The 13,867-nt window shown below is 48.8% G+C and overlaps 1 protein-coding gene across 1 annotated transcript in view; it reads left to right on the forward strand.

The window, feature by feature from the left end:
- The window catches only part of PLXNA4 (plexin A4), a 410,094-nt gene that overhangs the window by 258,618 nt on the left and 137,609 nt on the right, over window positions 1-13,867 (forward strand). Inside the window, exon 4 of the mRNA XM_006202300.4 lies at window positions 2,710-2,841. Coding sequence (XP_006202362.1) covers window positions 2,710-2,841 — 132 coding nt within the window. The remainder of the gene's footprint in view (window positions 1-2,709; window positions 2,842-13,867) is intronic.

Below are 13,867 nucleotides of genomic sequence, written 5' to 3' on the forward strand. Positions count from 1 at the left end.
GTTCTGCCAGCGTTCCTGAGGGGCACCTGCTCCTGCCGGCAGCCTTAAGGGGCTGGAGCCCAGCCAGGCCACGCAGTATCACTCTCGTGCTGCTGCTCCAGGGATGATTCACAGCTGAGGATGAAGCCCGGCTGGGCTGGGGGCCAAGGCCATCACTGTGCGGTCAGACTTGGGTGGTAATCCCAACTGGTTTTGCATGAGCTCTGGTTTCGTTCAGATTAAGGAAGGACCTGGCCGGGGTGGACATCTGGTGGCTTGGGGGTGGGGACAGAGGAGGACGGCTATTGGAACCCAAGGCATTTTGATTTTCAGGAATAAACATATCTCTTTTTCATTCCTTTGCCAGTTTTTGTTGTTGTTTTCATGAGCTTAACGGGAAACCTGTAAAGAAGAATTTGAATTTCATTCATTTATTTCTTCGTTTTTAAAATAAATATTTTTCAAGCTCAAGTGTGTCCGCTTTAGAATCAGGAATGACTGGCGAAAGCCTCCAGGATTGGATAGGCCAGAGGCACACGCCGACCTCGGCCCCCGCCTTTCGGTGGCACCGCCAGGAAGCAGATGTGAAACCCACCAGGGAACAGGCTTCCTCGTGTAACTAGAGCGGTAGGAGAAGCGTGGACTTCAGAGTCAAGCTGGATTCTCATTCTGTCGTCAGGTTGAATACTCAGGCCAGTTGTCTGATGTTCTGCGTCTCATTTCTCTCATCTATTGTATCAGTGTATTAGCTGGGGCTTTTGATGTTGCAGAAAACCTTTTTCTTACATTAACAATAAGGAAACATGTCCTGAGTAACCAGAAAGTCCATGCCGCATGGCAGGCTTCAGTGGCTCAGGGACGTCACCAAAGACCGGTGTTTTTCAGTCTCTGTGTCTGACCTTCCCTGGCTACAGCTCCCCTCCTCCCCTTTTTATAATGAGAGAGCTGCCAACAGTTCTCAGAGCTACCTGTTTCTCTGACCCTCTCAAGGGTGAGGAGAGATGCTTTCTTCCCCTGTCACGAAACACAGTCCCTGCTTCGCTCTAATTGCACTTGTTGAATGGTTTGGGTCCGCTCTCTCTCCATCGCTGTGGCAAGAGAGTAACATTAAAGAGGCTTGTTTCTGCTCATGGAAGGCCACCCCAGGAAGCGGGGTGGAGGGGGTCAGTCCCATTTAAAAGGTGAGAGAGGGTGTGAGGAATACTGTGGGGGCAGGGCGCATGCAAGCCATGACAAATGAGCACTAAACCCATCGGGCTGAGAGGATTATATCAACAAGGAATTATGTGAAAAACCATCTCCCAGTACCTGACGTCTAGGAAGGGCTGAAAAATCATGCTTAAGAGGAAGACAAGCAAACCAACAGGGGAATCAAAAACCTAAAATCGAATACGTGAGTCCCACACTACCCCGGTGTCAGAGTTCACTGAACTCAACAGAAATGAGAGGCAGCAGACTTTCAGATGAATGGATGCCATCAGATGACACTGATGCGATGTACCTTCTGTGATTTAGTTCCTCTGATATAACTCTTCTGTTCTCCTTGATCTCGTGAGAGACTAAAAATTAAATATTAAAAATTTAAAATAAGAGTATATAATAGGAAATATTTGGACTGTGATTTTTCCTTTAGTTTTGTTATTGAAATCTCTACAATTACACTGCAGTATCTTATGCTTAGACAGATGGCATCTACTCAAGTTTGGTGATTCCCCAGCCATCGTCTCTCCCTGTCTCCCTCTGGCTTTCTCACCCTTCCCACATTCTGGGTAATGTTTGGTCCCAGCTTACATGGATGGGGTTATTAGCTCTTGGCAGTGGTTGTGGCAAACCTATGAGCTCAGACTTGTGATGATTCCAGAGACCTGGGCCAGGCTAGCATCACGTCAGGTTGGGGAGCCTTTGTCTTTTCTAGACTTGGGGACTGTGGACAAAAGTCTTTCCTGGTTGTCACATTACCCGAGCAGCTCTAGGAAAAAAACCTGTAGACGGCCAAGAGATGACCTAGTCTGCTAAGTGTTCTCGGAAGATTGAGAATGACTCATGCCCAAAACACATTTTCCTGGAATGCCCATATCCCCTTCCCTGGAGACATGAATAGAAACTCTAGGAGGTTTGGGGACCCTACATCTTTTCCACAATCTGAGGCATAAGCCAGTGGGTTAATGGCCACAACAAGCCCACCTGGTACAAAACTTCTGGGGTTGGATCCTTGCTGGGTCCCCCCAAGGTACAGCAGTGATATTGGGTTGCATTTTCAAAGAATCAACCCACATCCTTATATCCAAATTTTTTCTGCTAACAAATGTGGCAAATAATACTGCCTTTCTGTTATAGGATGATGTTTTGATCTGAGGCAGCTTCAATTATCCTCTGTTCACCCAAGCCCCAGATTCCTCTCCCCTGCATCAGCCCCGTCTTCTTTTCCAAAGATGCACAAGCAAAGCCTCAGAGACTCAAGCGAAAGGCACAGTGAGCCAGAGAGACGAACGCCAGATTCTCGGTGCAGCCCGGCTTGGTCTCCCCCTCTCGCCTTCTCGTTGCCGTTCTCAACACGAGGCCCGTGGTGGGCGGGCGTCACTCCTGCTCCTTTGGGCCTGGCCTCTGGGCACCGTGGAGGCAGAGCTCACCGCATCCGCCTTGCCTGTGGGAGGGGCTCTGGGCTGAAGCTCGACTGTGGGCAGTGCAGGATCTGAACTCACCTTGGTGTCCCCTTCCTCTTCTCCGCAGATCCGGGTAGATGGGCCCAGGGGCAATGCCCTCCAGTATGAGACGGTGCAGGTGGTAGACCCGGGCCCCGTCCTCCGGGATATGGCCTTCTCCAAGGACCACGAGCAGCTCTACATCATGTCAGAAAGGCAGGTAAGGCTCGCTGAGCTCTGTCGGACATTTGTCTTGCAGCTAAGGACTAGGCTGTGGCTCCTGGAAACCTGCGGGAGGCCGGCTGCAGAGAGGGAATGTGATTTATTTGGCTCAGTGTGTATCCTTCTGTTCTGCTGCCTGGGGACGGAGGCTGAGAGCGCTGAAACAGGGAATGAAACATTTCAAATAGCAAAATATCCGTGAGTCAAGAACAAATCCACTAACTTCAAAATGATGGTGTGTAGAGGTGCAGGGCCAACATCTGCGCTCTTTTGAAGTCACGTGGTACAGGTGCCCAAGGTTTTGGTCCAGATCTCCCTACACACTGTATAATCTCCTGTCAAGGTCACCTTCCTGGATCCTGGAGGTCTATGGTGGGCGAGGATTTGTTGGCCGAAAAACTTAGTTGAGGGAAGAGTCAGATGGACGGAGAGTCAGAAAACAGGGCCTACGCGTGTGAGAGGACATGATGTAGCCTGTGTCCCGAGCCTTCATGTGTACCTGCAGCTCTGACATGGAACCTCCAGCAAATCCCATGAGGTCACGCCTGCAGAACAGACATGGTGCAGGGGTTGCTGTTAGCTGATGTGGAGTAGGAAGTAGCCAAGTTGGCTTTGCTTCTGGAACTCAGCTGAGAACTAAGTTCTTCAGGGGCCCCTGAGCTCAGAGCAGGACTCACATCTTTGCAGCGGGCAAAGAAATCCATTTCGCCTGGAAAATTCTGTACATTTCAGGGTATTTCCTGGAGGGTCCTAATTTACTGCCCAGAATGTTCCATCCCTCAAGACACAGCCCACCCCAGGTGTGGATTAGCGCTGCCGTACCTCTGCCCCGCCGTGTCCGTGTGGGATGGGTCATTCTGGGAGCTGGCCTTCCAGCCCATGAATATGTATACATCAGCTCTGAGTAGCAGAGGCAGATTCCCCCGTCTTATTCATCTTCATTAGCGAGGCCTGAACTCCCCAGAGGGCCTTGCTGACAGAGTCTGGATTGTTCTGCCCGCCCCCCGTCTGCTCCGTGGGGGAGATAAATGCCACATTATGCCACCCACGGGGCTTGTGCATTATGCCTTGATAGCCCACAGCAGCTCCACCCACCCCACGAGCTCGATGACATCTTCTTGTGGTGCGGGACCCCCCATTCAGCCACACTGGGGCCCATTGTGGTGCCTCTGTGGAGGCTGCCATGGCTTGGGAATGGCCCGATATGGGGCCGAGAGGGGAGCATTTTATGCCAGGAGTCAGGACCGCTGTGAAGCTGGTCCTATACTTTCATTCCCTACTCCTTTTCAGCGGGACCATGCCCCCCCTCCCGGCCTACCTCCAAGGCCCCAGACACTGAGGGGAAGCAGCTTTCCTTGCTGGAATGAGTTCTTTGGAGAAGATCCAAGACCTCCTCAGGCACTGAAGATTTCAGGATTTCTTACCTGACCTGAAAGCCAGGATTTCTGCACCTGGGACTTAAAATATCTAAAAACTTCCAAAGAGGAAAATACAAGAGCTATGCGGAACTCCTCTGGGTTGGGATTCTGAGCTCCCTGACCTCAGTGGTTGCACTTCCCTGAGAGCACGGCCAGTGCAGAGCAGGCTTGGTGGCAAGGCACACGGGGAGCTCTGGATTATGGGCACGATGGGAAGGAAAGGAAGGTACGGAGTTCACAGAGTCAGGGCCTTCATCCATTATGGAGCTGCTCCTCACAGAGGAGGGGTGGCCCGCCTCCAATCACGGTCCCAAGGCCCCAGCATCTGGGCAACACTGACATCCAGTTGGGTTGCATGTCCTTTGTGGGGAGCAGTGATACAGCACGATGGTCATGCTCAAGCCTCAGTGTCAGGACATTGGAGCATGAACCTTGGTTCTACTATTTACTAAGTGTGATCTCAGGTTTAACCTCTTTAAGGTTCTTTGTTCTCAGCTGTCACATGGGGGTAATAATAAAACCCAATTGCTTTGTTCCAAAGATCGAATGGCATAATGCATGTAATCAGCATGAACCAAGCCGTCACAGAGTGTGGGCTCGATAAACGAAGACTCCTATTCTTGTGACATTGCAATGGGAGTGTCTGGAAATGGCCATGTTTGAAGTCGGGCAGGTGGTGGCATCAAGATTCTGGGTGATCTGTCAGGGTGGAGCTCAGGAGTCCAGGTCAAGGCCGAGGCAGGCTTTTTACTTAGCAGGGGTCCAGTCCCAGAGGAGAGCAAACCCACGCCTGCTGTTTTGAGCGGACAAGAGCAGCTTGGTTGGTTTGTCTGGAGGTATACCAGACCCGAGCCTCAGGACGAACACCTGCCCGCCTGCGTCAGCCAATGGAACAGGCTGGGACTGCAGACTGAGGGTACCTGCTCAGCAGTGATGTCAGCTCTGCCTCAGAGGCACTTTGCTGTCTCATCTGGTGGATTTCTTCTGGCCCCTTGAAACTTCGTTCTGCCGTCACGTTCTCTAATGAGCTCTTCCTGACCTGTGGTTTACACCTCTGTGGCAGCTCTTCCCAGACTGAGCTGAGCTTTCGTGTCTTTTCTACCAGACTGTCAGGAGCTGGAGGACAGCCCTGTGTCCTCTTTGTCTGCCTAAACCTCACCTTATAGGCCCTCGATATTTCTTTGATGAATAAATAGGTGAATGAAGGAATAAATGAATGAATGAATGAATGAATCCCCAGTGTCTTCACTGAACCAGAACTGGGAAAGAGAAGGATTGATACAAATGGGGTATTGCCTTTCTTAACCCCAAGTTTGAATTTATACAATTAAAAGACTACTTCAGATACAGGAAGCATCTCTCAGTCTTCAGTGATCTGTTTATGACTGCCATGACTTTCGCCCTGTTCTGAACTATTTCTTGCTTTGTGTTTCCATTTACATACGTTTGCTGGTTAAACTTACGTAGCCTACTTTAACTAGTTCTTAAATAATAATGTTATGCATCTGACGTGCTGGTTGTATATAATATACCTTATTGTGATACTGTGATTTATAGTAAGAAGTATATATTTGATCTTCATCCCCATTGCTGGCACAGAACCACCACCACAATCCTTGGAACTTCCTGAGTAATAAGAGCAACAGGAGCTACTATCACAGCTATTTGCAAACTGAATAATCCTATGGCTGGGATATTGTTTCTGTAGTTATGGATGTGTGAGATCCTCTCTCTTTCTCACCCAGCAAGGGCTGCTTTCCATGCACACTTTTTCTTGGAGTGGTTGAGTGCACCCTGTTAGGTATCAGTGTCATTTTGTCAGGGTCTGCCTTCTCTTGCAGTATCATATTGTGTTTCTATCTTTTTCCTTTCTTCTGCATAACTCTGGATGTCTCCCTAGGGTGTGTGTGTGTGTGTGTGTGTGTGTGTCCATGCGTGTGCACACATGCACAACTTTCCCGTGTCTGTCCCTGTGTGTCTCCATCAGCCTCCTTGCTTTGTGCACATCTGCATGTATGTCTATGGTGTGTATTTACTACAGCTGCAATCCTCCCAGAGGAATTTCTGTACACACTGAAACCAGTGCGATAAAAACCTGCCAAGCTGATGGGAGGGAAGTGAGAGGAAGTGTCAGTGAGGCAGACAAACGAGGAGATGGGGTGGCAGCGCCGGGGCTATCCTCCAGTGCCCTGGAACGACCACCCCCTGCCGGGGGGTGGGGAGAAGCAGCTGTTCCCCCCACAAGGCGAGTCTCTTTGATAGACCTCAGAGCAAGTGGCAGATTTCTCAGTAAATTTCAGCATCCCTGCCACCCCACACACCAGCTCCCCCCGCCTGAGAGCCAGAGGCCTTAAACACATGTTTCTGCTTTCGAGACACACTTTCAGTTGTGTCTGGGCGAAAGCCATCTCTCATGGTGTTCTTTGTTTTATTGACGCTTGTTGACAGTGGATCTGCTTCCAGGTGCCTGGGAACATCACAGCCAGTCTCCCTTATGAGCAGGTGGCACTCAAGTCCTAGCTGTGAACCAGGACACAGCCATCCACAGGAGCTGAGGAGGTGGGTCCACCTGTGGTCAGAGTGACCTAGGAAAGCAGGGCCAGGCAGGGGCAGCTCTGTTTGGCTTCCCAGCATAATCCAGTAGTGAAGCAGCAAGGGCCATCTTGCTTTACAACAAATCACCAAGCCTGATTCGTTCATTCACTCAACAGATATTCACTAGGTACCTACTATGTGCCAAACACCAGCCTAGGCGCTGGGGACTCAACAGTGAAGAAACAGGTAAATAGCCCTGACTTCAGGAGCTTGCGGTTTTCACAAGAGGAAGGAGCCAAGAAGAATCAGCCTGTGGGATAAGCCCTACAGCAGGTTAGCAGGTGATCAGTGCTGCGGAGCAGGGGCAGGAGATCGGGAGGACTGTTCAGGGTGAAAGAGTTGACATTTTAAACAGCATGATCAGAAAAGGCTTCCCAGGGAGCAAGGGTGTCAAAGTGAAGGAGCCTGTTGAGGACCCCGATCCCCTTCCCTGTTTTTTGTGTTTCTTTTCGAGCTCTTTGCTTGAGGATGTGAAACTGAGAGATGGTGAAGCCTGCAGCATGGGGGGAGAGAGGGGGTTGGTGAGAGGATGCTTTGTGAATGTGATTTGTACCATGTTGTGAGTTTCAGAAGGAAGCTCAGTTCAGGGGAAGGTAGTATTGGGGTTCAAGATAGGCTTCAACCCCTAATTGAGTGGAGCCTCTGCTGGGGACTCTCCGTGTGATAAGGGGACCGTTACTTCTCCTCTGTGCCTCAGTGGCCCTTCCTGCCCCCTGCCTGCTTCCCAGAATGACCCAAGAGTAGCCAATGTGAAATCTGACAATCTTGGGAGTCAATGGACATGGATCTCAAACAAGGAGCAGGGGTGGAGATAGTTCCTGCTGCCCAAGGTGATGGTCTCCTGTAAGAATGATTCCACTCTCTTGGTGCTGGGTTCCCAGGCATGTGTCGTCCCTCCTGCCACCTCTGCAGGGCTAAGCTGTCCACTCCAGTTTGCATTGGGATGGCTGACACCTTGACAAGCTCATTTGGACATTTGCTCCCGGCACCCAGACGGGGCTGTTTCTGATAGCTCCTGGGAGACGGGACATGAAGTACAGTCCTGAGAGTGAGTGACAGCACGCCAGCCACCTCAGGCATTCACAGAAAGAGAAAAGCTGTTGCCGTGTTTCACCCAATTGCACTCAGGCGGAAGCCTTCCCGTTTGTCTGGAGCTGATCCCACAGATTCCTGTGCATCATTACTGAGATGCTCCACTTCTCCCTTCCTTCTCAATAAATGCAGAATGTCTCTCTGGAAGGGACCCAGATGGGAAAGATGACTTCCTACTCCAATCTCCTGCATTCCTTCGGTGCTGGTACCTGGATTCTCCATAGCATCATAAAACTTTAGAACTGGAAAAGCCCTTTCAAGACTTCTCAGGTCCCACTCTCTCTTGCTGCCTTTCTCCCTACGATTGGTGAGCAAACTGAAGCCCAGAGAGGTGCATGGCTTGTCTAGAGTCACACAGCAGGCTGGCAGAGGAGCCAGGTTAGAACCCAGCTCAGCACCTACTGCAGTGTCTGTGCCAGGCCCCCCTTCCAAGGAGGAATGTGGAGCTCTCCGTGGGTGCAAGAGACCCTCTTCATCTCCGAGTCTACCCAGCAGGACAGTTCTGTACCCCAATCCTCGGCTGCTGAAACAAGCCTTAGAAGGTAAAAGGACTTGCTGGGCTGAATGGGGTGCTGGGGTGATAGGAAGAGCTCAGAACCACCACGCTGCCCCCTGAAGAAAGGCCCGAAGGTTTACCCTTCCTTAGCCCCATCCTGATGCAAGTTGGAACAAGAGCCCCCTTCTATTCTAGAACATACTGGGGTACACAGGGCCATAGACACAACCGGGACACCCCATAAAGGCTGTAGGCAGAGAAGCACCCTGCCACCAACACACTCCTTTCCCAACAGACGTGCTTCTACGGGGTCACCCGAGAGGTCTGAAGTCTCTAACATCTGAATATGCTCAAGGTTAGTAGCCTCCCTGAGACGAAGAAATGACCGTGGCCTGACATTTCTCAGACAGTCATGGGGGTGACTGGGAGGCAGAAATGTGTGCAGGATGGAGACCACAGGATGGTCATGAATAGACGTGAACTTGGGGTTTCATCCTGACCCTCAGCGCTCACCAGCTCCACCACCCAGAACAAGGCACTAGAGCACAGTTTATGCTTCAGTTTCTTCATGTGTGAAACACAAATGCTAATAACCAGCTTCCAGGGCTTTTAGGATTAAAGGTAATACGTGTGACGTGCCTAGCGTGGGCGGGGTCATCCCTATCTTGACTGTGATTATGAGTACTCCCCGGAAATGGTTGCTGCTGGGGGGAGGGACACCTGGACAAACTGCTGTTTGGTGGCTAAGGGCCAGTTCAGCTCTGGTCACCAGCTCCCCAGGATTCCTGGGTACCCCCAGTCCATTTCAGAATCCCCCAGAAAGGGCTGAGCACTCCCTTCCCACCTGTTAGCACTGCATCCCAGGAGCCTGGAGGGTCCGGGGCCTTGGGCTGCCAGCCCCATCGGACAGAGCTGTTCTCTCCGCGGGGCTTGCTGGGTGTTCTTTTGCAGCTCTGCTTCCACTCTAGGGAAATAATTTAATTTGAGTCCAGCCCCATTGGACTTGACGTTATCACAGATTGGCACCTGAATAGCTTCTGGCTCCGCACCTGCCAGGAGTTCTTGAGCAGGTGAGAAAATGGCTCGTCCTCCTTCGCTGTGCCCCAAGCAAGAGAAGAGCTCATATATAAAGGCAGAGTGAGTGTGGAGCGGGAGGAAAGACAGGAAATCCAAGGGCCAGGTGATTGGGGAAATGCCCTGGCGGCTCTCCGATCCTGAGCTCCATTCAGCATGTCTCTGGCAATTGCCCTGACAGTCACATCTCCTTTCTACACTGTGTGGTGTCCCGATACTTTCTGAGCACTTGAAGTGCTGTTGTGAAGACGACCACCTGGAATGTCCCACTTAGCAGCACATGGGAAGACTCCACAGTGCGGACAGGCCGTGCCAGGGGCCGCGTCTCTGCCGCCTTTCAGGCCCCTCCCCATGTGGGTTTATTAGTGCCCACTGTCTGGCTCTGGGCAGCATGGAGAAGAGCAGAGGAGGGGCTGTTCTGGAAGCTCTGTAGGAGCAAGGTGGGCACAAACTCCAGACTATAGGGCATATAGGGAAAGAATGGGGTCCCACTGTGAGAACTGCCTGGAACCCCAAACTCTTTGTGCAGTTGGGCTTGAGAAGAGGAGGATGTCAGCCCAAAGGGCTGCTCTCCTCCCAGGTGGGGTGGGTATCATGAGGACTCTGGTCCAGAGGCTGGAGCTCTTGGGGTGTTTCCCAAGATGAGCTGCAGCTCTGTGGGTGCCCCATCGCCTCTCATAGTGGGTGCAGACGGGACGGCATCTAAATGGAAGTTTTTAAGTTCGGTGACAACTGATTTGATTTGTGCCTGAAGTTCTGCAGAAAGAGAGGCTGGAAATACCGGATACTTAAATTGTGTACTCAGTCTGAATATTGATGAGATGTTTTCAACAGTAAATAGATATGTGTTAATTTGTGCCATTGTTCAAGATGACTTTGTTAGTGTTAGTGATATCACAGGACTTTACTTAACACAATATAGGTGTAAAAGTAGACATTACAAATGGCAGAATTAGATCTGATCTGAGTCCCTTAAGTGCATTCCACTATTACTGGTGAACAGTGGAGACAAGAATTTGAAACTGAACTCAGAGAGGATGTGATTGTTTCAAGGGAGTGCATAATGGTTGATGGGGAGACTGTCTGGATATTCATTTAAACACAGTTGTGCAAAACAGCGAAGGAGTGGAGAAACAGGTATAGAAGAGGTATAGCCTCCTCGAAAAGGGTTCGGTGCTGGTGCTGAAGCCTGTCCCGTCCCTGCTGGGTGACTTGAGGGTGTCCAGAGCATGAGCTGGAACCACCAGCCCTGGTTTCCAGTCCTGGCTTTGCCACTTTCTACCTATATGACTTGGAGCAAATTGTTTAACCTCTAGGTACTCCAGTTTTTTCAACAGTAACATGGGGAGGCCAGTGCCCACTGCCTGGGTGGTTACAATGAGTGAATTAGAAAATGTACATGCAATTCTTAGCGCAGTGCCTGGCACTTAACAAGGGCTCAACAAATCCTAGCCTTTATTATTTTTAGTGTGATGGTCTGTTAGAAGGATGCCTGTAATTTATTGAAAAAAAAATTCCAACTATAATATTTTTACTTCCATCATTCATACACCCCTATCTCCTCCAGGACATATCAGGAACCTGGTTTGGTTTGTTTGTTTTGGTGCCCAAAATGGTGGCCTCCGCAGGCCACACTCTTCGGTCAGCTACCTCCCAGCCTGAGTCTGAGCCCCTCAGCTGATCCCGCTGTGGAAAGGAGGTCACCACTCACACCTCAGGTGCCTTCAGGGTGAGGGGAGAGGCCCCCGCAGGGAATCCTCCTCCCCTGCAGCCACTTTTAATCCATAAGACTTGGAGATAACACTCACTGTAGGGCATCTCAGGATGGGAGCAGGACGCACCTGACGTGTGACGTGTACACAGAGCCTCCTGCCTGAATCTTGCCTCAGGACCACTGTAGATACCACTGTAATCCAGGGTTCCCCACATTTTATTCTCAGAACCAAAGTTTTGCAGGATATTAGAAAAAATAAAAACAAAAGCTTTCTTTGATCAAATGCATTTGGGGAAGTCTGAGTTAAGCAGATACCTTGACTGGCATTTCTTAAACCATAAGTGTGCTAACGAGCATTGTAAATCTCCAAGCTAGGGGTGGGCGGCAAATTTAGGACATTATGTCTCCCAGATTCCTTTGACCACAGAATTCACTTTACCAGGAGCACCCTGAGCGGAACCTTCGTTGGGGAAGACTACATTTTTATCTTTTCCCGGCTTTTCCCGTTTCTCTCCCTTCTCACGAACTGGGCTCTCGGGCTCTAGGCCTGACCCTGGTCCCTCTTCTGTGCCGTTCCATCTCTAGGCCCAGGCTGAATTCTTGGTCTGAACTCTTCTGAGTTCAGGAAAGGAGGGTCCTTTTGATCTGAGCCTCAAGGTCACAGCTGGGCTTCGGGGTCAAGTTTCCTTCCTTCCCGCTCCCTGCCCCCACCCCGGGTTCATTCGACTCAGCGCTCCCAAGGCTGTCTCTCCTCTATCCCACGTGCACAGAGGCCTCTTCAGCTCCGAGCTTAGCTTCCCCTGCCTTAATCTGTAGTTCCTTGTCCTTCTCTGAAAGTCACCAATTTCACTAAAATTATTAAAGTTCTGCCTCTTGCCTGCTGTCACCTTTCAGACGTATGTACGATTCTTACCTGGGTTCCTGGATTACATCGTTTTGCATCTGCTCAGGTGGTTCTTAGCGTAGGAGCCATTGTTTAATCTGGTTTGATTATTGCATCTGTAACAATCAAATGAACGCTGACAGCTCGATATTCCTCAGTTCACAATGGTGTAGAGGAGACAGTTCATTTACATATCGTTTTGCTCCAGAACAGCGAAGACTAAACTCTCAAACATTTGGCACCCTTTTTGCTTCTCTAGGGTAGCAATTTTAAGCTGCATTTTGAGACTAGGTGGTGCTAGAATGACCGGATGGGGCCAGGGAAGAAATGGTTAGAACACCTAGTTATTTTTCTGTTTAAAACAAGAACTTAGGCTTCACTCCTATGTAATATGCAGTGGATACTGGGTGTTCTTTTGCTACCTTGGTCTGCATGTCAGCTGTCCATGTGTCAGGAAGGCGTGGAGGGACATGGGAAGGCCACATCTCCGGGTGGTAGACACTAGTGATCTTCCTGGCTGATTTAGCTTCACTACATGACAACAAATTTGCAATTTCTGTGCAACTGATGTTATCAATATTGAAAAAAGAAAAAAAACACAATCCCTTAAATACAATCTTTCCACTATTTTGCAATGAGCTGGGAGGGAGCATGAAAACATTTTGTACAACCCAGAGGTTTTCTGGTTATAGAAATATAAAGATTTTTCTTTTAAAAGAACCAAAATGTTCCACATTTGCTGACCTTTTCAGTTCTGACAAGCAGCTGTCAGAACTATGCCACTTTGCTGATAACTGTGAAAAATTAAACACTTCATCTGCCCCCTCAATATAAAGGTAGTGTGTTAACAATGAGTTGGAAAGTAACTACTTTCAGAAAGAATTCATGGCATGGAGAGACCATTTTGGAAGGGGGAGAAAAGGATACTTGGAAATATTTTCACTTGTATGTGATTTGATAATGAGGAAATGTGACACTAAAAACTCGTATCTCAAAACTTTAAAAACTTGGAAATAGAATCTTCTACCTCCCTAAAAATCTTCCAAATACTTTCAGAGAGTTTTGACCCATTTGTTAAAAAATATAAAACTTCAGCATCTTCCAATTAGTTGAAAGAACCCTGATTGACATCAGAGAAGATGGAAATCTACTACTAGCTGAATTTCAACAACAATCTTTGCATAATTGGTGCATGAAACTGAAAAAAATATATAGCTTGATTTAGTCAGCATAGCCAGCAATGGGCTTTTTTGCATCTCTGTGTCTCTGTGAGGTGTCTTTTTCTGTTATGACAGCCATTAAAGCAAACTATTGAAATAAATTGAACCTTAGACCTCAAAACCTCATAATACTAAGTGCTAAACAAGGATTTTCAAAAATAATGATGCCAATCATAACACATCAGCCTCATCATTATTAATAATTTTCATGGTGACAGTAAAATGTTTGTGTCATTCATTAATAAAGGAAAATGAAAATTAAGATGGTATTTTATCTTTATCTTGCTTCATTCTTCCCTAATTTTGTGTATTTTTGATAATGTAATGATGTTAATAAGTAGAACATGTGTAGTCTTTATAAACAAATATCTGCCCTTTGTAGGTACATGCTCAAAAATTGTTTTTTACCATGGGGCGTGCAATCAAAATTCTTTAGAATTTGGCCAATGGAATGTGTAAATTTGCAGCTGCTTTATAAATTATTCTTAATCTCTGATTTTTCACTTTCCTGTTACCTTACAAAACCACCTCC

Source organism: Vicugna pacos, chromosome 7, assembly GCF_048564905.1.
Source record: "Vicugna pacos chromosome 7, VicPac4, whole genome shotgun sequence".
Classification (NCBI taxonomy): Eukaryota; Metazoa; Chordata; class Mammalia; order Artiodactyla; family Camelidae; genus Vicugna; species Vicugna pacos.